The sequence below is a fragment of the Chiloscyllium plagiosum genome, unplaced genomic scaffold (assembly GCF_037043375.1).
Source record: "Chiloscyllium plagiosum isolate Xiang-an unplaced genomic scaffold, Cpla_swu_hap1 HiC_scaffold_6, whole genome shotgun sequence".
NCBI lineage: Eukaryota > Metazoa > Chordata > Chondrichthyes > Orectolobiformes > Hemiscylliidae > Chiloscyllium > Chiloscyllium plagiosum.
In genome coordinates, this window is record NW_028270144.1 from 125,775,089 (window position 1) to 125,797,653 (window position 22,565).

The following is a 22,565-nucleotide window of genomic DNA, read 5'->3' on the forward strand; positions in this document are numbered from 1 at the left end:
AAACACACCCCTTGGCAAAAAGGTGCATTCAAGCATAGATTCTTAAAGGCAGGAGGGAACAGCATCCAGAGAGAGATTTCACAGGAAAGCCACTCCCCTGAACTCACACGCCTTGTGACTGCTACAGCTAAAACGAACTAGAAAACACCTGACTTGGGAGAACTGGCCGCTCCCCTTCCGGTGTTAAACTAGACACATCCGTATCGCTGTCTTTATGACCTCTCTTCAAAAAAATCCAATGACAAAATAACTATTTTACAGTGACAGCATCCTCACAATGGCATACTCTTGCTCCTACTTCATACAAACTCATGTGTGCATCATTTTAACAAGGTGTAAACATGTCTTTTTTAATGAGAAAATACACAGGGACGCACCTCTGGAAGTCCCAGTTACCATAGAATTCCAATTAGTGGAGTGCCAGATGAAAAGAAATTTGATTACTGCCCCCTGGGTGTTTATGTAAAATCCCAGTTTAATGATCAGGTCGGAAGCAGATGGGCACTTAGTTGTTTCTGTTAGACTTGTTATAAAACGTCTTTCCTTTTTATACCTTCTACAGGTGGGAACTTGTACAGTAATGACGTGTGGATGTATAACTCTCAGCTCAACCTCTGGGTCAGAGTGGCTTCTTTAAATAAAGGAAGATGGAGGCACAGGATGGTGGCACTGCAAGGCAAGGTATGGACTGGACAATGTTGTCATACTGACCATAAGACATTGGAGCAGAATTAGAACATTCAGTCCACTGAGTCTGCTCTGCCATTCAATGGAACCATGGCTGGTCTGACCACCCGTAACTCCACTTTCCTGCATTTTCCCATAACCCTTACTGATTAAAAATCTATCTTGAATATATTTAATGATCCAGCTCCCTGCAGTCAAAAATCCCACAGATTCACTATCATCACAGAGAGAAGAAATTCCTCCTCATCTCTGTCTTAAATGGGAGCCCCTAATGCTGAGAGGAAGCCTCTGATGTTAGACTTTCCCACAAGGGGAAACAACATTTCAGCATCTACCTTGTCAAGTCCCCTTAAATTAGACGAGATTATATTAGATTAGATTAGATTCGATTCCCTGCACCAGGGACCCAGGTTCGATTCTGGCCTTGGGCAACTGTCTGTGTGGAGTTTGCACATTCTCCCCATGCCTCCGGTTGCTCCAGTTTCCTCCCACAGTCCAAAGATGTGCAGGTCAGGTGAATTGGCCATGCAGTGCTGACCACTGAGCCACCGTGCCGTCTTCTAGTATGTTTTAATAAGCTCACCACTCATTCTTTTAAACTCCAGTGAACACAGGCTCAATGTAGTCAACCTTATAACACAGACCCTGCATACGTGGTATCAACTAGTGAACCTTCTCTGGACTGTCTCAAATGCCAGTCGAGAGTGTGTTGCTTGAAAAGCACAGCAGGTCAGGCAGCATCCAAGGAGCAGGAGAATCGACGTTTCGGGTTATTCCTGATGAAGGGCTTCTGCCTGAAAGGTCAATTCTCCTGCTCCTCGGGTGCTGCCTGACCCACTGTGCTTTTCCAGCACCACACTCTTGACTCTCATCTCCAACCTCTGCAGTCCTCACTTTCTCCTGTCTCAAATGACAGTATGTCTTCCTTTATATACTGGGACCAAACCTTTGCACATTATTCCTGCTGTGTTCTGACTGGTCTATAGTTTGAACAAGACTTCCCTAAGTTTGTATTCCATTCCCTTTGGAATCAAGGCCAATATTCCATTTGCTTGCCTCGTTGATTTTGGTCTTATCGGTTGGTTCTGATAACAGAAACATACAGGCCCTAAGCGTTTGCCCCAACAGTCAAAGCTGATCTCTTGTGAGAGAAGTGGTGGTGTATTGAGAACGTCACTGGACCTTGTAAAGCTCTGGCGATGGGCCTTCAATTTCCACCACGGTGTTTGATTACATTCGATGAATAAATTTGGAATATGCCGTCACAAATTTATCATCATAGAACATAGAAAAGTGCAGCACAGTACAGGCCCTTTGGCCCACGCTGTTGTGCCGAGGATTAAGTCTAATGTAAAATAAAATAACCTAACCTACGCACCCCTCAATTCATTGCTATCCATGTGCATGTCCAGCAGTCGCTTAAATGTCCCTATTAATTAGCCCCATTGATTGTTATAAAATCTCAGCTGGTTCCCTAATAGCCTGTGGAGGGGGGAGGAAATCTGCCTTCCGTGGCTGCTCTAAGCTACATGTGACTCCTGACCTACAGCGATGTGTTTGGCTCTCAACTACCCTCTGAAATGGCTGAGCAATGACATTGTATGGAAGAAGAATGCCAAGGAATCCAGGCATCATCTGCACCTATCCCCTTTAGTTCCTTGTCAAGTGCTGCCCTTATCATAGAATCCCTACAGTGTGGAAGCAGGCCATTCGGCCCATCGAGTCTACACCGACCCTCCGAAGAGCATCCCATTGACCAACTCCCTCTACCCTATCTCTGTAACCTGGAATTTCCCTTGGGCTAATCCACCCAACCTGCGCATCCCTGTAGACTATGGGCAATTCAGCATGGCCAGACCACCTAACCTGCACATGTTTGGACTGTGGGTGGAAACGGAGCACCCGGAGGAAACCCACGCAGACACATGTGGAATGTGCAAACTGCACACAGACAATCGCTCGAGGGTAGTATCGAATCCGGGTCCTTAGCACAGTGAGAGTAAGCTCTGAGCCACCCACAGAAATCTTGTGATCTTAGCTTTAACATCCAGTAACCACAACCTTGGAGAGGTTGTGAGTTCTAGATTTCCACAATCTTATTTTCTGGCTGTAATTTGCCCCCTTAGTACCCTGTTGTTCTTAATCTGAATTTATGTTTCCTGCCTGTTTTAAGGCCTGAACTGTAACCTTGGCAAAAGCAGGGCGTTGATTTGATCAAAAATCCACTTACCTGTTCCAGGTGATTATTAAAGATCCCCAAGAATGACAGAATGACAAAACTGTTACAGAACTGAAGGAGGCCATTCAGCCCATCATGCCTGCATTTACAGTCTATTTATCATGCCATTCTCCCACCTTTTCCTTATAACCGTGCACAGAGGGGAATGTGTGTCTGCTTGTGTCATCCCACTGGAGGTGGCAGAAATGGTGGCTAGTGGTCCTTTGGAATGTGGAGGTAGGTGGGGTGATAAGTGAGGACCAGGTGGTCCCTATGGCTGTTATGGGAGGGAAGAGAAGGAGTGAGGGCTGAAATGCAGGAGGCTGGTCAGACACGGCTGAGGGTCCTGTCAGCAATGATGCAGGGGAATCCTCGGTTGAGGGAAAAGACGGACATCTCTGAGGCATCCTTATCAAAGTTGGTATCATCAGAACAGATGTGATGGAGATGGAGGAACTGGGAGAATGGAATAGAGTCTTTATAGAAGGCAAGGTGTGAGGATGTGTAGTCAAGGTAATTGTTGGAGTCGCTGTGTTTTTTTAACCAGACACAGATGCTTGCTGTGTGAAGAAGATTTTCTTTAAGTTACTTCTGCTTCCATTGTTACTTTAAATCCGTGTCCCCTTGTTCTTGATCCTGTCACGAGTCAGAACAGATTCTCCCATTTACCCTCCAGGACCCTCATGGTTTTGAACACTTCAATCAGATCCCTTCTTGCTTCCAAAGAGAGCAATCCCAAATTTCCCGACCACCTTCGTCACTGAAATTCCTCCTCCCTGGAACCACTGCCATAAACATCTTCTGCACTATCTGCAATGCATTCACAGCTTTCCTTTCAAATGACATCCACAACTATACACAAACCTCCAGCTGAAGCTGAACTAGTGTTTTGTACAAATTCAACCTCACCTCACTACTCTGTACTCTGCACCCCTTTCAATAATGCTAAGGATACTGTCGGTTTTATTACCTTCTCTGAGTCATGCTGTCATCTTTAATGTCTCATTCATATTTACACCCTAGATTTCCCTGCTCCTTAACACCCTTTAGAATTGTGCCCTTTGTCTTGTATTGTTTCCCTGTGCTGTTTCTATTAAAGGTCTTATCCTGGGGTGGGGGAGTCCGGAACTAGAGGGCATAGGTTTAGGATAAGAGGGGAAAGATTTAAAAGGGATCAAAGGGGCAACTTTTTCACACAAAGATTGGTGCGTGTATGGAATGAGTTGCCAGTGGAAGTGGTACAATTACAGCATTTCTTTTTAGATTAGATTCCCTACAGTGTGAAAACAGGCCCTTCGGCCCAACAAGTCCACACCGACCCTCCTAAGAGCAACCCACCCAGACCCATTCCCCTAACTAATGCACCTAACACAACGGGCAATTTAGCATGGCCAATTCACCTAACCTGCACATCTTTGGACTGTGGGAGAAAACCGGAGTACCTGGAGGAAACCCACGCAGACACAGGGAGAAAGTGCAAACTCTACACAGACAGTTGCCCAAGGTGGGAATTGAACCTGGGACCCTGGTGTTGTGAGGCAGCAGTGCTAACTACTGAGCCACCATGCTGCCTCTTAAAAGACATCTAGATGGGTATATGAATAGGAAGGGTTTAGAGGGATATTGGCCAAATGCTGACAAATGGCACTAGGATATCTGGTCGGTATGGACGAATTGGACCAAAAGGTCTTTTTCCGAGCTGTACATCTCTATGACTCTAAGCGCATTGTCTCACAGCATGGCCCATACTGTGCAGAGATATGCAAGCTAGGTGAGCAAGCCATGGGAAATGCAGAGATAGGGCGTGGATGTGGATGGATGTTATTCAAAAGGTCGGTGTGGACTCAATGGGCTGAATGGCCTACTTCCACGCTGTCAGGATTCTGTGATTTCCATACTCTTTGTGTGCGCATGTGTGGGAGAGTTGGTGCATATGAGAGACAGTGGGGAGGTGTGTATTCATGTTAGTGTATTCATATTAACTTTAAACAACTTCTGCCCAGAAAGTGGCAATTTAGGTTGCTGACAGCCTGAGTTAGTTCTTCCTTTCAGAGAGCAATCCGGTCTGTCCTACCATCCCCCAATTTCACAACTGAAAATATCTTGACCTCACTGTGACATTTTCAATTGCTTCCTGGTTTCACTTCCATTATGACCGAGGCGAGAGGCTTATACTGTTGTTCTGGTCCTGTTGCTGCATGGGTGACAGCAAAAGTTAAAAAAAAATTTTCTCCAGTGACCAATCAAACATCTATTCGGTTTCAAAACAACCAGGTTCCTTAAAGGACATAATCATTGGTTCATTATCAAAGCAAAACCTAATTGATTTCTCTGCAGAAATTGGCCTTCTGTAAAAATAACTTATCTCAATGATTTATTATTAATTATTATCATAATAACTACAATAAAAATTATCCTTGAAGGCAAAGGATGAAATGTAGAATGTCCTGGAGTCTTTTGCTCAGACATTCTGTGTATGTGACCAAGTCATTCATCGTGAAGTAAAAGCAAATTACTGCGGATGCTGGAATCTGAAACCAAAAGAGAAAATGCTGGAAAATCTCAGCAGGTCTGGCAGCATCTGTAAGGAGAGAAAAGAGCTGACGTTTTGAGTCTAACTGTCTCTTTGTCAAAGCTTTGACAAAGGGTCAGTTAGACTCGAAGCGTCAGCTCTTTTCTCTCCTTACAGATGCTGCCAGACCTGCTGAGATTTTCCAGCGTTCATCACGAAGTGTTGTCTTTGAAGTCTCACACACTCTAGTGCTGTAGAAAATACTATTTTTGAGAGATTTATTCGCTTGTTCTTTCAAAATTAACACATTGGTTTCATTTTGATGTCAACATGAGGGAGTTTCTTTTCATCAGTGGGAGAGATCAGCTGGGCAACTTGTTCTCAGCAAGTTTCCCTCCAGTTCAATCTGTTCTGAGCAGGTTTCCCACCAACTGAATCAGATCAAGTCTGCACAATTCCAAGCCAGTCACAGTTCAGAATCCGCAGCAAATGAAGCAGTTGTGTGTTTTACAGAAAGTATTTGAAAAAATAATTCTGATGGCATCTGGATGAGTATATGAATAGGAAGAGTTTAGAAGGACATGGGCCAAGTGCTGGCAAATGGGACTAGATTAATTTAGGGTATCTGGTCGGCATGGACAAGTTGGACCAAAGGGTCTGTTTCTGCGCTGTGCATCTCTATGATTCTATGACCCTTTGTGAACTTTCAATGACCTCTTTCATTTACACTTCGGCCCATTGAGTCTGTGCTAGTCAAAAACAACTGTCTGACTATTCTAATCCCATAGCCTTCAACGCCTTGACATCGCAAGTGCATGTCCAAATACTTCTTATGTTTACCTCTCCCACCCTTACAGGCATTGAGTTCCAGATCCCCACCACCCTCTCAGTAAAAACATTTTTCCTCACAACCCCCTCTGAACCCCCTGCCTCTTACCTTAAACCTATGCTCCAGGTAATTAATCCCTCCACCAAGGGGAAAAGTTTCTTCCTGTCTACGCGCCTAATTATTTTATTCATCGCAATGTCACCTCTGCTCCAAGGAAAACAACCCTAGTATATCCAATCTCTCTTCATAATGCTCCAGTCCAGGCAACATCCTGGCAAATCTCCTGTGCATCTTCTCCAGTGCTATCACATCCCTATTATAATGTGGATTCCAAAACTGTACACAATTCTGAAGCTGAGCTAATGTTTTATACAGTTCCAGCACAACCTGGTGCTCTTAAACTCTATAGAATAGAATCCCTACAATGTGGAAACAGGCCCTTCAGCCCAACAAATCCACACTGACCCTCTGAAGAGTAACCCATCCAGACCAATTCCCTATACTTACCCTGACCTATGCACCCCTGAACTCTACGGGCAATTTACCTCACCTAACATCTTTGGACTGTGGGGGGGAAACCCATGCAGATACAGGGAGAGTATGCAAACTCTATATAGACAGTCGCCTAAGGCTGGAATCAAACCCAGGTCCATGGCATTGTGAGGCAGCAGTGCTAACTGGTGAGCCACCATGCCACCCCAGCTATCCTTCAGCTAATAACAGTGAGCAACTCTTATGCCTTCTTAGCCACTTTACCTACTTGTCCTGATACCATAAGGGACTGGTGGACATACACACTTGCTCCATGTCTATCTGCATGCCAGACCTTTTGAGAATTTGCTACACCCCCTGAATCTGTTGGAATAAAAATATCTCCCCTTTCAGCAAGAAACTTAACCCAAGACCTGGTTTGGCGTGAAGTTAAACAATACATATTTAATCAAAACATTAAGCTGTGGAGAAACAGGAACAGGAATTAGAAGCAGGTATTAGGGTTAAAGTTAAGACACTGTGTGCATTCTTCCATTCAGTATGATCATGACTGATCTTTATCTCATTACCATTCTCTCTCTGTCTCCCGATACTCATTGACACCATTAGCTTCTAGAAAAGCATCTTTTTTTTGTTTCTTACATATATTCAAGCACTTTGCCTGCATAGCCCTTTGTGATACAGAATTCCACAGGTTCAACATCCTTTCGAGAAGAAGTTTCTCTTTGTCTCAGTCTAAAGTAGCCAACTGTATATCCTGAGGCTGTGATGCCCTTGACTGGACCCCAGACCACAGATGGCAACATCCCTGCATCCAGTGGGTCTTGCTCTGTCAGAATTTATGATGTTTCAATGTGACTCTCCCTCATGCTTCTGAACCCAGTGAATACAGAGTTAGGTGATCTAAACAGTCCTCACACGGTAAACAGACCCTTCGGTCCAACTTGTCCATGTTGACCAGATATCCTAAATTCATCTAGTCCTATTTGGCACACTTGACCCATATCTCTCCAACTCTTAATATTCATGTACCCATCCAGATGCCTTTTAAAGGCAGGTTAGGTGATTTTGCCATGCTAAATTGCCCAGAGTGTTCAGGGACGTGTAGTTTAGGTGCATTAGTCTGGGGTAAATGTAGAGTAGTAGGGGAATGGGTCTGGGTGGGTTACTTTTTGTAGGGTTGGTGTGGACTTGTTGGAAGGGCCTGTAGGGATTCGATGAAAATTCTATGAAATTCTATAAATGTTGTAATTGTATCAGCCTCCACCACTTCCTCTGGCAGCTCATTCCATACACGCACCAGAGGTGATGTCCTAGTGGTATAATTGTTGGACTGTTAATCCAGAGACCTAGCTAATGTTCTGGGGACCTGGATTCAAATCCTGCCACAGCAGATGGTGGAATTTGAATTCAACAAAAATCTGGAATTAAGAGTTTAATGATAACAAATGGGACTGGGTTAATTTAAGATATCAATGACTTCCAGGTTGAAAAAACCTGGAAGGAAACTGCCATCCTTACCTGGTCAGGCCTACATGTGATTCCAGACCCACAGCAATGTGGTTGACTCTTAACTTCACTCTGGGCCATTAGGGATGGGCAATAAATGCTGGCCTCGCCAGTTTCGCCCTCATCCTGTAAATGAATTAAATAAAACAACCTCTGTGTGAAAAAGTTGCCTATCAGGTCCCTTTTAAATCTTTCCCCTCTCACCTTAAATCTATGCCCTCTAGTTTTGAAGTCCCCTATCCTGGGGAAAAGACTTTGGCTATTCACTCTATCCATGCCTTTCATGGTTTTATAAACCTCTATAAGGTTGGCCCTCAGCCTCTGACGCTCCAGGGAAAATAGTCTCAACCTATTCAGCCTCTCCCGGTGGCTCAAACCCTCCAACCCCCAACAACTTCCTTGTAAATCTTTTCCGCAATCTTTCAAGTTAGACCAAAAGACCATCGGAGCATAAATTAGGCCATTCAGCCCATCGAGTTCACTCCACCATTCAATCGTGGCTGATAGGTTTTTCAAGCAAGAGAAAGTGAGGACTGCATATACTGCAGATCAGAGTCAAAACATGTGGTGCTGGAAAAGCGCAGCTGGTCAGGCAGCGTCCGAGGAGCAGGAGGGTTCCTCAACCCCATTTTTCCACTTTCTGCCCGTAACCCTCGATCCCCAAGATACTCAAGAACCTATCTATCTCTGTCTTAAATATACTCAATGACCTGACTCCATAGCCTTCTGTGGCAATAAATTCCATAGATTCCCCACTCTCTGGCTGGAGAAATTTCTCCTTATCTCCGTTCTAAAGGGTCTTCCCTTTGCTCTAAGGCTGTGCCCTCAGGTCCTGTCTCTCCTGCCAATGAAACTATCTTCCCAATATCCTCTCTGTCCAGGCCATTCAATATTCTGTAAGTTTCAATCAGATCCACCCTCATCCTTCTAGACTCCATCCAGTATAGACCCAGAGTCTTCAAATGTTCCCCATATGTTAACTCTGGGGATCATTCTTGTGAACTTCCTCTGAACACACTCCAGGGCCAATACATCCTTCCTGAGATATGGGGCTAAAAGTTGCTCACAATACTCCAAATGTGGTCTGACCAGATTTACGACCTCCTTCCTGGAGCACCAGAAAGCACTTGCTCTTATTTTCCGGATTGACTCAGAAAGGATGCAGTCATGGTCATTTGAGTTGGGGTTGTATAAAAGTATGACCTCAAGAAGGAAAGGGAAGGACAGGAACAGGAAACAGAGCCCTTTAAATTTGGGACCCAGTTCACTAATGGATTAGGTGTAACATCTATCCATCGTACATACTGCTCTGTTACTGTGTGTAACAATTCACCCATGATCATTAAATGAATGATGTCATTGTATTGTCATTGTCTAGTGGATCAAAAGCTCAGACTGTGAAGATAGTGTGTAACTATTCAAGAGTGTGGGCAGCGAGTGAGGTAGGACACAGAGATCCTGTAAACAGTTGAACATCTTTATTAGGAGAAGGACCAGGCCATTCGGCCCTTCAAGCTGCACCGTGGCTGATCTGATTGTGCTCTCATCTCACTTCCCTATCTGTCACCCTGTAAGCCTTGTCCAGAGAAAATCTCTAACTCAGCCTTGAACATATTACTGTCACTCTGTGGAAAAGAATTCCACAGGAAAACTGCACCCTGAGAGAAAAACTTCTCTCCAGCTCCAAAATACTGACTTGATTTTGTGTGTTTTTTTGTCAGCTCTACGCTGTGGGTGGTTTCAATGGTTTCAGCAGGATGTCCAGCGTTGAATGTTACGATCCCAACTCGAACAGCTGGTCGTTCACTGCACCTCTGTTGGAATCTGTGAGCTCAGCAGCAGTTGTTGCCTGCTTAGGCAAGCTGTACGTGATAGGAGGTGCACTCACCAACCAACTGAACTCCAATAAGGTAAGGAACCACCTTCCTCCCTTTTGCTGTGAAAACCCAAGGGTTCAGGCGGCTACGCTAGCCCAGTGAGACAAAAGATTAACTCTTGAATCACCTCCTCAATTATCCCAGGTTGTTATGAAAGGTTCCAAGACACTACTTAGTTGGAGAGCTCTCCTCCCAGTGTCCTGGCTGATGTTTATCCTTCAATCGGCATCACGTTTTCAAAGAAATGGATTATCTGGTAGTGATCACGTTGCTGTTTGTGGGAGCTTGCTGTGCACAAATTGACTGCCATGTTTCTTACATCGTAGCAGTGACTACCCCAAATGTCTTTTGACAGTGCCTTCTAGAACTACATCTAGAAGGACAAGGGCAGCAGATACATGGGAACACCACCCCCTGCATTTTCCCCTCCAAGCCCCTCACCGTCCTGACTTGGAAACATTTCTGTTCCTTCAGTGTCATTGAGTCAAATTTCTGGAATTCCTTGAACTGTTGCAGTCCGTGTTCTGCAGTAGACCTATAATGCCCTTAGGGAAGGAATTCCAGGATTTTGTCAGAATCACTGGCTGGTCCAGCATTTATTGCCCATTCCTAGTTGCTCCCTTGAGAAGGTGGGGGGGAGCTGCCTTCTTGAACCACTGCAGTCTGTGTGCTGTAGGTAGAACCCCAATGCTGTTAGATACGGAATTCCAGCAACATTGAAGGAATAGCAATATATATCCAAGTCAGGATGGTGAGTGGCTTGGAGGGAAACCTGCAGGGGGTGGTGTTCCCATGTATCTGCTGCCTTTATCCTTCTAAATGGAAATGGTCATGTGTTTGGAAGGTGCTGTCTCAGGAGCCTTAGTGAACTTCTCCAGTGCATCTTGTAGATAGTACACACTGCTGTGATCGAGTGTTGGTGATAGAGGAAGTGGATGTTTGTGGAAGTGATGCCAATCCAGTGGGCTGCTTTATCCTGGATGGTGTCAAGCTTCTTGAGTGTTGTTGGAGCTGCACCCATCCAGGCAAGTGGGGAGTGTTCCATCACACTCCTAATTTGTGTGGTGTAGGTGGTGGACAGGCTTTGGGAAGTCAAGAAGTGAGTTATTTTGCTGCAATATTCCTAGCCTCTGACCTGTTCTTGTTTATGTGGAAAGTTCGGTTGAGTTTCTGGTCAATGGTAATCTCCAGGATGTAGATAGTGTGGGATTCAGGGATGGTAAGACCATTGACTGTCAAGGTTCAGTGGTTAGATTGTCTCTTATTGGAGATGGTCATTGCCTGGCATTTGTGCGGCATGAATGCTCCTTGCCACTTGTCAGCCCAAGCCTAGATACTGTCCAGATCTTGTTGCCTTTGAATATGGACTGCTTCAGTTTCTGAGGAGTTGTGAATGATGCTAAACATTGTGCAATCATCACCAAATATCCCCATTTCTAACCTTATGTTGAAGAGAAGGTTATTGATGCAGCAGCTGAAGATGGTTGGGCCTAGGACACTGTCCTGAGGAACTCCTGTAGAGATGTCCTAGAGTTGAGACGACTAACCTCCAACAACCACAACTATCTTCCTATGGGCCAGTTATTACTCCAACCAGCGGAGAATTTGTTCCCTGATACACATTGATTCTAGTTTTGCTATGGCTCCTTATGGGAAAATGTGAAAACTAAACAATAAAGCATTATTGAAATGGAAAAAAACTGCAGAAAGCTGCAAGACAAAGGGACTTGGAGGGACCTGTGCATGAAACACAGAAAGCTAGCACCCAGGGGCAGCAGGAATCAGGAAGGCTAATGGAATGTTGGCCCTTATTTTAAGAGGATTTGAGTATAATAGTAGGGAGGTCTTACTGCAACCATACAAGGCGCTGGTTAGACCACATCTGGAGCACTGTGAGCAGTTTTGGTCCCCTTATTTAAGAAAATATATTATTTCATTGGAGGCAGGTCAGAGAAGGTTCATGAGGATGATCCCTGGTCTGGAAGGGTTGTCTTAAGCAAAGGCTAAACAGGTTGGGACTCACATTGGAGTTTAGAAAATGAGAGCTCACTGAAACATATTAGATTCTTCAGGGGTTTGACAGGATCAATGTTGAGAGAATGATTCCCCTCCTGGGAGAGTCTAGGGCCAGAGGGCGCATTCTCAGACGTTGAGCTGAGAGTTACACGTACACCAAGGCAATACTGTACAGGTTCCCACCTGTTAACCAAAAAAAAAAGGAAAGACATTTTATTACAAGTCTAACAGAACAACAAAGTGCCCATCTGGTCCCTATCCGATCAATAAAGTAGGATTTTACACCTCATGTTTGCAAAAACACCCAGAAGGAGAAATAAAACTATCAACTTTCTTTTCATCTGGCATTCCACCAGTTGGAATTTTGCAGTAACTGGAATTTCCAGATGTGGATTCCTATGTGTTGTCTCTTTGACAAAGAAATACTGTTCCTAGGTTTTTAAAATGAAGCACACACGGTAGTGTGTACAATAGTCTGATCTAAGAGGAAGAGTAGACCACTCAGCCCTTTCATTCTGCTCTGTCATTCAGTAAGGTTATTTCACACATCCCCCCATTTGCAAATCAACAATCCATCCCCCTCTGTCTTAAACATAATCGAGGACTCTGCTCGCATCACCTTTTCGATGAAGTGAGTTTCAAAAACTCATTGAAACATATCAGATTCTGAAGGGGTTTAAGATGTTGAGAGGATGTTTCCCTCATGGGAGAGTCTGGAACCAGAGGGTATAGTCTCAGAATAAAGGGACACCAGTTTGAGACTGAGATGAGGAGGAATTTCTTCTCTGAGGGTTGTGAGTCTTTGGAACTCCTTGTCACAGAGAGCTGTGGGGGCAGAGTCCTTGTGTATATTTAAGGCTGAGAGAGATTCCCGATCAGTTGGGGAATCAAGGGTTACAGGGAAAGGGCAGGAAAGTGGGCGTGAGGAATGTTGGATCAATCATGATCCTATTGATTGATGGAACAGGTTCGAGGGGCCGAATGGCCTACTCCAATTTTTTTTGTTCTTGTTGTCTTATAGAAAGAGACCATTCTACCCATCATGCTTGGACTGGCTCCTCTATCCCTTTTTTTTTCTCCTTATTCCTGCACGTCATTGCTATCAAATGACCATCCAATACCTTCTTGAATGCCTCAATTGAACCCACCTCCACCAATCTGAACACGCAATCATTTGGCATGGGCAAGGAGTAGTGATGTTCCTACAGGCTAATGTATATGGGACAGACTGAAAGGAGTACAATACAGCACAGTACAGGCCCTTCGGCCCTTGATATTGTGCCAACCTTTTACCCTACTCTAAGATCAGACTAATCTATGTACCCTTCATTTTAATATCATCCATGTGCCTATCCAAGAGTCGCTTAAATGAGCCTAATATATCTGACTCTACTACTATTGCTGGCTGCGCACTCCACACAGCCACCATTCTCTGTGTAAAGAACCTACCTCTGACATCTCCCCTAAACCTTCCTCCAATCACCTTAAAATTATGCCCCTTGTGATAGCCATTTCCACCCTGGGAAAAAGACTCTGACTATTCACTCTATCTATGCTTCTCATCATCTTATACACCTCTATGAAGTACTTCCTCCTGCCCGGTTTATGTGTGGATCTCTAACAGTCAACGTCTGTTTTATTTTGTGGAAAGGTCCAGTGTTATGACCCAGTGAAAGATGACTGGACGTTTGCAGCTTCAAGTCCATTTGCTCAACGTTGCATCAATGCAGTCACCGTAAACAACATGATTTATATTATGGGAGGTCTCATGGAGAACATGTACAAGTACAACCCAATAAACAACTATTGGACAGTGATGGACAATACTCCAGGACCTCTGGTAAGCTCATGGCAACTAGTCTGGGTTGAATGTTCAGGGTGTCCATTCTATGAAGGATTCATGAAGTTTTGCCATGTCTCTTTCAGAAATAGCATGCGTTAAAAATGGGTCGGGACTTGCTGGGTAAATAACTGTGAGTTGGATAAGGATTGCCATTGCTAGTATGTAAATGATACAGGAATTGCCTCCCACACCACGAGTTGCGACTCACTACAAATTTCTGCATTGTTTCAGCTGCTTTGCTATTATCCCCCATCTCACCCTTAGCGTCGCTAGGTGACCCTCGCAAAGTTGCTGTTTTTCAAATTAGGGTTAAGTTCATTTCCAATTGTGGCCACACAAAATGGTGTGGCGAGATGTACCTTCCTACAATTCCACTCCTACTTCAGGGCCCAGAAAGGGAGTTGCACTCCTTCAGGATATAAAATATTGCACAAGATTATAGGCTAATGACAACCAAGTCCACTCCCAAGTGGCTGACTCCTAACAGCTGTCTGAAATGGCTTGCATGGTGGGGAGACACTGGACAGACTGGAACATTGGAAGCTGAGGGGTAACCTTGTAGAACTTTATAAAATCATGAGGGGCATAGATAATATGACAGCATTGATGTGGCTTGGTGGCTCAGTGGTTAACACTGCTGCCTCAACACTAAAAACTTGGGTTCAGTTCCAACCTTAGGTGACTGTCTATGTGGGTTTCCTCCACGCACTCTGTTTTTTTACCACAGTCTAAAGGTGTGCAGGTTATGGTGATTGCCCATACTAAATTGCCCCATTGTGTTCAGGAATGTGCAGGCGAGGTGGGCTAGCCATAGGAAATGCAAGGTTACAGGTATAGGGCAGGAGGGGTGAGTCTGGGTGAGATGCTGTTCGGAGGGTCTGTGGTCTCGATGGGCGAAATGGCTTGCTACTATACTGTAGCAACACTTCGAATAGTAAAGGTCTTTTCCCTAGGGTAGAGTTCAAAACTAAAGGGCATAGGTTTAAGGTCAGGGGGAAAGATTTAAAAGGGACCTGTAGGGCATCTTTTACAGTGGGGTGCGGGGGCGTTCATATGTGGGATAAACTGCCAGAGAAACTGATAGAGGCAGGTGCAGTTGCAGCATATAAAAGATGTTTGGACAGGTACATGAATAGGAAATGTTTAGAAGGATATGGACCAAATGCAGAGTAAACGGGACTAATGTAGTTTCGGAAACCTAGTCATCATGGGTGATTTGGAACAAAGGGTCTTTGACTGCGCTGTATGACTCTATGAGTTTCAAATGGCTCATGATCATCTGCCGAAGGTGCATTAAGGTTGGACATCAATACTGGCCTGGCCAGTGATGCCCATGCCCTCAAAACAAAACCAGGCCATTTGATCTAACCAGTCCTTGCAGGTATTTATATTCCATTTAAATTTTCCTCCTCCACACCCTGAACTTCCTCAGCTCACTCAAGAATAATGCTATCTTTTCTATTCCTTCATAACTTTGTCAGGGGTTCATCAGGAAAAGGGGTTGCATGTTTAAGGCAGAGATGAGGAGGAATGTCTTCTCTCTGAGGATAGTGACTCTGTGGAATACTTTACCACAGAGGGCCATCAAGGCTGGGTCATTAAGTGTATTCAAGGCTGAGACGGACAGATTTTTAATCAGGAAGGGAATCAAGGGTCATGGGGAAAAGGTAGGAAAGTGGAGTTGAAGATGATCTAATCAGCCTTGATCCCTAGCCTCTACAGCCATCAGTGTGTCTTTCTCAATTTCTATCACTCTCACGGTTGGTCCTGTCTTGCACCGATGTCTCTGTGACGTTCACTGTTATCAGTTCGTGTTTCCAGTAAGTTGTGATGCAATAGATATTTTAAGCTGAAGAAGAAGAATTTGGCTACCCCGCCATCTAGGGATCACATCCGCCCAAGGATATGATCCTGTGTGTGACTGCACCGGTCGATTTATAACCCACAGATCTTGGAACCCATTTTATTTTCTTAATTTGTTCATGGGAAGTGGGGCATCATGGGCTAGGCCAACATTTATTGCCCATCTTGAATTGCCCAGAGATCAGTTAAGAGTCACCCACAATGCTGTGGGTCTGGAGTCACATACAGGCCAGACCAGGTAAGGGTGGCAGTTTCCTTCCCTGAAGGACATTAGTGAACCAGATGGGTTTTATAACAACTGACTGTGATTACACGGTCACCATGAAACCATTCTTTTACTATTCTAGTTTTTTTAAATGAATGCAATTTTCACTAGCTGCAGTAGTTGGATTTGACCCCTACACCCCCAGAACATTAGCCTAGAGGCCATGTATTGCTCGCCCAGTAACAATACCACTAGGCCACTGCTACTCAATAGGGGAGGGTCTTATAGCTGGTGAGGGTACAGGAAGAACAGAGGTTAATGAGGGTAATGAGAGTAAAAGACTGTGGGGATTAGAATGAGGTCAGCCAGGTAGATCTTATTGAGTCTGCGTTCCTTGATTGGGGCTGTTAACGTGGGCTAATCAGGGAGCCCTGGCTGACAGATATAAACAGATGTCTCCTTAATCCAGGGACTAGCTCTGAGGTAGCTGGTCAGAATCCATGTACTGTGCACATGTAAATAAAGGGTGATGGGATACTGGCCTCTGCGCAGTTATTTCACAGTGGCAGAGGAAGCAATGGGCCATGAGTAAATGATGACCTTCTGTTTGTCTTTGGGAATGCAGGAGAACTGCGGGCTGACGGTTTGCAATGGAATGGTTTACATTCTCGGTGGCAAGGACAACATGGCGGAAGGCACAGACAGAGTCTTCTGCATCGATCCTGCCTCAGACCAACTAACCCTCGTCTCCACCATGCCAAGGTGTGCCAGTTACCATGGGTGTGTCACTATCCACCAGCGGGTGAGAAGACTTGTTCACAGTCTCATAACATGACTGATATTTCATGTTGGACTTAATATCCTTGCACTTATCATTTATTCTAAAACCTTCTGTTACATACAGAGCTGCCCCCAAGATTTGGGTTGGTTTGTCAGAAATTGAAAGATTTTAATGTATGAGTGAATAGCCTGTTGAACTAATATCTGTTAAACTACTGACCAATCACTGACCAGTACAGAACCCAACTTCTCTGCTTTACCTCATCATTGACTGTATCTGACCCCCAACTCCTCCCCCTTCCCTATTACTGACCAGTAATGACCCCTACGCCTCATTCCCCTGCCCTATTACTGACCAGTAATGACCCCCACACCTCCTTCCCCACCCCATTACTGACTGGTACTGAGTCTAACGCCTCCCCTTGTCCTATCATTGATGGGCTGATAGGTCGTGAATTTTCCAATGATTAGACAGTGCTGCATATTTGGAAGGAGTCAATGACCTTTACTCAGCACGAGGTGAGGTGAGAGTGACAGTCCTTATCATCATGGAGCCTCAGCAAAACTAGACTCAGTGTGAATCAGGGGGAATATTTTCCACTGGTTGGAGTCGTACCTGACATGTAGGAAGATGGTTGTGGTGCTTGGAGGTCAGTCTTCTCAGCTCCAGGACATCTCTGCAAGAGTTCTTCAGGGTAGTGTCTCAGGCCCAACCATCATCAATAAACTTCCCCCCATCATAAGGTCAGGAGTGAGGATGTTCACTGATGATTGCACAATGTTCAGCACCATTTGCAACTCCTCAGATACTGAAGCAGTCCATGATCGAATGCAACGAGACCTGAACAATATCCAGGCTTGCGCTGGCAAGTAGCAAGTAACATTTGTGCCACTCAAATTTCAGATAATGACCATCTCAAATAAGAGACAGTCTAATCACCACCCATGATATACAATGGTATTACCATCACTGATTCCCCCACTATCAACATCCTTGGGGTTACCATTGACCAGAAACTGAGCTGAACTAGCCGTATAAATACCGTGACTATAAGAGGAGGTCAGGGACTCGGAATATTGCAACAAGTAACTCACATCCTGATCCCCCCTACGCTTGTCCACTATTGACAATACATAACTCAGGTGTGTAATGGAATGCACCCCACTTGCTTGGATGGGTGCACCTCGAGAAACTTGACACCATTCAGGACAAAGTAGCCCGCTTGATTGGCATCACATCCACAGACATCCACTCCTTCCATCACCAACGCTCAGTAGCAGCAGTGTGTACCGTCTACAAGATGCCCTGCAGAAATTCATCCAGCCTCCTTAGACAATACCTTCCAAACCCACGACTACTTCCATCTCGAAGGACAAGGGCAGCAGATACATGGGAACACCACCATCTACAGGTTCCCTTCTAAGCCACTTACCATCTTGATATTAAGTACATATCCGTCAAGAAAGATGTGAATGCATTGGAGAGAGTACAGAAATGATTTACAAGAATCGATGCAGGAATGAGAAACTTCAGAAATAAGGAGAGCTTGAAGAAGTTGGGACTGTTCTCCTTAGAGAAAAGAAAGTTGAGAGGAGATTTGTTGGAGTTATTTAAAATCATGAGTGGGCTGGACAGAGTCGAGGGGGAGAAACAGATCCTGCTCAAAAAGGGGACAAGAAAGAGAAGACATGGAATTAAAGTGATGTGCAAAACATCTTTCTCACTCAGTGAGTGCTGAGGGTTTGAAATGCACTGCCTGGAAATGTGGTGGAGGCCGGTTCAATTGAAGCATTCAAGAGGGGCATTGGATGATTGTTTGGTTAGAAATCGTGTGCAAGGAATATGGGGAAAAGGCAAGAGATTGTCACTGGGTAGTTATGCTCATTTATTGACATAGACGGAATGGACCATAACAATCCTTTAGTGCTGTAATCCAGGCTACAGATCAAATGTCAACTGTGGTCCCTTGTACTTTCTCATTTCTGCTGACAGACACCCTTTTCTAAATTTAAATTTACTCTTAGATCCTGTTCTGATTGTCTCACTTCCCTTTTTGACCCAATCAGTGTTGCATCATTTCCTGAGCATCGTCTGTGGGTGCCTGAGGTCTCTGAGGTGATACTGTTGAGGGAAAGAAATATCTCAATATAGCTCGACTTGCCCATGTTTCTATTCTGATTAAGTAATTAACACAATTTGGAGGATTCCTGCATATCCCCACAGGATACTTGGTATATTGTGTGCAGCCTGTGCCAGCCTAACCCATAGGGGAGAATGTAATGCCCTCTGCTGTGGTGAGTTTGGATTGAGAGGCAGGATGTTGGGTGAGGACAACACTGTCTTCCTGCCTCTTTCCCCTTGAGTGGAAAGGATGACTGCCCACTGCACGGCCACTGAAGGATCTTGCCTCCTGAAGACCTGAGCTCCACAATTCCCTCCTTTAAACCTCTTTATCTCTCTTTTCTCCTGTAAGACACTCTCCAAAAACCTACCTCTTTGAGTACACTCCCCAATTTGAGATTTTTATTCATTCACTGAACCTCGGAACAGTTACAGTGCTGAAGGAGGCTATTTGGCTGGTAGAGCCTGCACTGGCTGTTCGAACCAGCATCAGTCATGGGAAGTAGGCGTCACTGGTTGGACCAGCATTTACTGTCGGTTCCTAGTTGCCCTCAAGAATATGGGGTTGAGCTGCTTTCCTGAACCACGGCACTCCATGTGCTGTAGGTTGACCCACACTGGCCTTAGGGAGGGAATGCCAGGATTTTGACCCAGCGACAGTGAAGGAACGGTGATATATTTCTAAGATGTTGAAGGTGTTGGACTGTGGTGGAAAAAATTAAAAATCACACAATGCCAGGTTATAGTCCAACAGGTTTATTTGTAAGCACTAACTTTCGGAGCGCTGCTCCTTTATCAGGTAACATCACAACCACCTGATGTAGAGGCAGTGCTCTGAAAGCTAGTGCTTCCAAATAAACCTGTTGGACCATAACCTGGTGTGTGATTTTTAACAATATTTTTCTAAGTCAGGGGGATGGTAAGTGGCTCGGAGTGGAACTTGCAGGGGGGTGGTGTTCCCATGTATCTGCCACCCTTGTCCTTCTAGATGGAAGTGGTCGTGTTTTTGGATGGTGCTGTCTGAGGATCTTTGGTGAATTTCTGCCGGGCATCTTATAGATAGTAAACCCTGCTGCTACAGTGCATCGGTGGCAGAGGGAATGGATTTTGATGAGATACCACTCCAGCAGGTCTGTCATGTCTGGGATTGATTTAGATTTTTTGAGTGAGTGGAGAAATTCTCTTCCTTGTCTCAGCTAAGGCTGCATGGCAGGGAGCACAGGTTGGTGGTCAGAGTTCACCTGTATTCCCATAACCCACGACACCAGGAATTGCTGCTGTTCCTACAGGCAAGATACACTGAGACCTCATGTAGTTCGACAGCTAAGACCAACCTCTGACTTCAGATGGCCAATGATACAATGCAAAATCCAAGATTTGTGGATTGTAATCATTTTCCCCGCCCTGCACCCCCCGCTCAAGGCAAAACTGGGTGATGATTTTATTCACCACAATTGATCTGCATCACTATAATCACAAGAGTCTTAAAGGAAGGGTTCCATACCTCACTAACATTCTGTAGATTGCAAAGATATGTTTGAAGTGTACTTCTGAAAACTGTGAATTGTGTCCTCAAATTGAATGGAACACTGGATGTGAATATCTATGATACCTCTGTTCTTACTAATCCTGTAATGTGAACACTGTATGGTTGTTAGGTGAATTCTTTCTCCGTTTTCTAGTATTCTTGCTCAACTCTCCGTTTTACTGAGCGTGTGCTACCCTTAATTCACTGGGATACTGAAGCAAAGGGTTCAGCATCAGATCCTGCAAGAGTAGGATGAGACCATTCAGCCCCTTTGAGGCTGCCCTGTCCGCATTGGTCAAGGCTGCTCCACAGTGCATCTTCCTGTTCAATTCTGGAATTCACTGCTAACCAGATAAAAGATTGTGAGACTGTGGGGGGAATAGTGACCCGGCTGGGAGCTAATGGTCAGATCACTCGTGGGGAGCAGGAAGGCCCTCCACAGATTTCACTTTCCAGGAATGAGATCAGGTTGGCATTGGTGCAGGACATGTCAACTTCAGAAATAGGAGCTGGAGTAGGCCATTCAGTCCCTCAAGCCTGACCCACGTTGAGTATGAGTTCACAGAGGACTCCAGCACTCTGGAGTTTCTCAATCTCTTGGTTGTCCATAAATGGATCACATCCTCCTGCCGCCCCCCCCCCCCCAACTCCTATAGGAGATGTCAGATGACCCACTGTGGGAGCAGCACAGCAAGATCCCACAAACAACCACATGACGATGAGCAGATCCTATGTTTTCATTGATTTCTCAGTCAGTGATGTAGGTCAAGGGATGACTGTTAGCCCAATGCCCAACAGAAGAGGAACATTCAGTTCTTCTTAAAGAAAACACTTGGATCATCCCATAGAGCAGGAAGGTGGGACCTTGATTTAATCTGGAAACTGCCATCCCTGAGAGTGGAGCAGAACCTCTGTCACTGATTGGCCATTTCGGACTAGACTCTGTGCTCGGGTTCCTGCAGTGAACTCTGACTCAGAGAAAGTGAGAGTTGGACCAACTGAACCATATATCAAATAAAGGCTGGTTGATAACCCTATTGACAACGTTGTTTAGATTAAGTTTAAGTCCTAAGTGTTGGTTACTGTGCATTGTCACTAAAACTGTGAAAGCAGATACTAACTGCTCTAAACTGCGATTTTTGTTTTAGTCTGTTAAATAACGATATAAAATAAAACTCTTTGTCACTTTATATTTGACATCTTGGTTTTATGTCTGTTCAAAATGTGTTTTTAAGGAAAAATTATTTTCATTAGTTAAGGTACATGCAAGTTTCAAAAGACATTTGTCGCTCAAAACGAGGTTATTCTGAGAGATCTCATTTTCAGGGCTACTTGAAGGAAAATCCTGCCTTGTTTATTCCGTTAGCAGCATTTTTTTTTCAATTGATTTACTTTGAGCATTCTCCCCTTTTCTGTGTCTGATTACATTTTTTGCAAATCAACTTGGCATTTCCATATCGCCTAAACCCAATCTCGCAATTTTGCAAATCAACTTGCATTTCCAGATTGCCTCACTCATGAATCACAGAATACTAGCATGCAGGTACAGTAGATAATAAAGAAAGTGAATGGAATGATAGTTTTTATAGCTAAAGGAATAGAATATAAAGGTAAGGAAGTATTGGTGCAACTATACAAGGTGTTGGTGAGACCACACCTCGTGTATTGTGCAGTTTTGGTCCCCTTATTTGAGGAAAGATGTAGTGACATTGGAGGCAGTTCAGAGGAGGCTCATTAGATTGATCCCAGAGATGAGGGGTTTGTCGTATGAAGGGAGGTTGAACAGTTTAGGCTCATCCTGTCTGGAATTTAGAAGAATGAGGGGAAGTCAAATTGAGGTCTTCAAGATGATCAAAGATATGATTAAAATAGATGTGGAGCAGATTTTCCCTCTTGTGGGGCATTCTAGGACAAAAACATCAGAGTCTTAGGATAAGGGGTAGCAAATTTAAAACAGACTTAAGGAGAAACTATTTCTCCCAAAGGGTGTGAATCTGTGGAATTCACCACCCCAAAGTGCAGTGGATACTGGGACAATGAATAAATTTAAGGAGGAGCTGGACAGATTTTTAATTGGTAATGGG

At 44.5% G+C, this 22,565-nt stretch overlaps 1 protein-coding gene across 2 annotated transcripts in view; it reads left to right on the forward strand.

Annotated features, from left to right (window-relative positions):
- LOC122551177 (kelch-like protein 24) overlaps nucleotides 1-21,665 on the forward strand; it is a 31,729-nt gene extending 10,064 nt beyond the window's left edge. For both annotated transcript variants that reach the window (XM_043692809.2, XM_087988433.1), the window contains exons 4-7: nucleotides 563-681; nucleotides 9,969-10,157; nucleotides 13,792-13,980; nucleotides 16,677-21,665. In XM_043692809.2, the coding sequence (XP_043548744.1) occupies nucleotides 563-681; nucleotides 9,969-10,157; nucleotides 13,792-13,980; nucleotides 16,677-16,886 (707 nt within the window). In that variant the 3' untranslated portion in view covers nucleotides 16,887-21,665. The remainder of the gene's footprint in view (nucleotides 1-562; nucleotides 682-9,968; nucleotides 10,158-13,791; nucleotides 13,981-16,676) is intronic.
- Nucleotides 21,666-22,565: the final 900 nt, after the last annotated feature.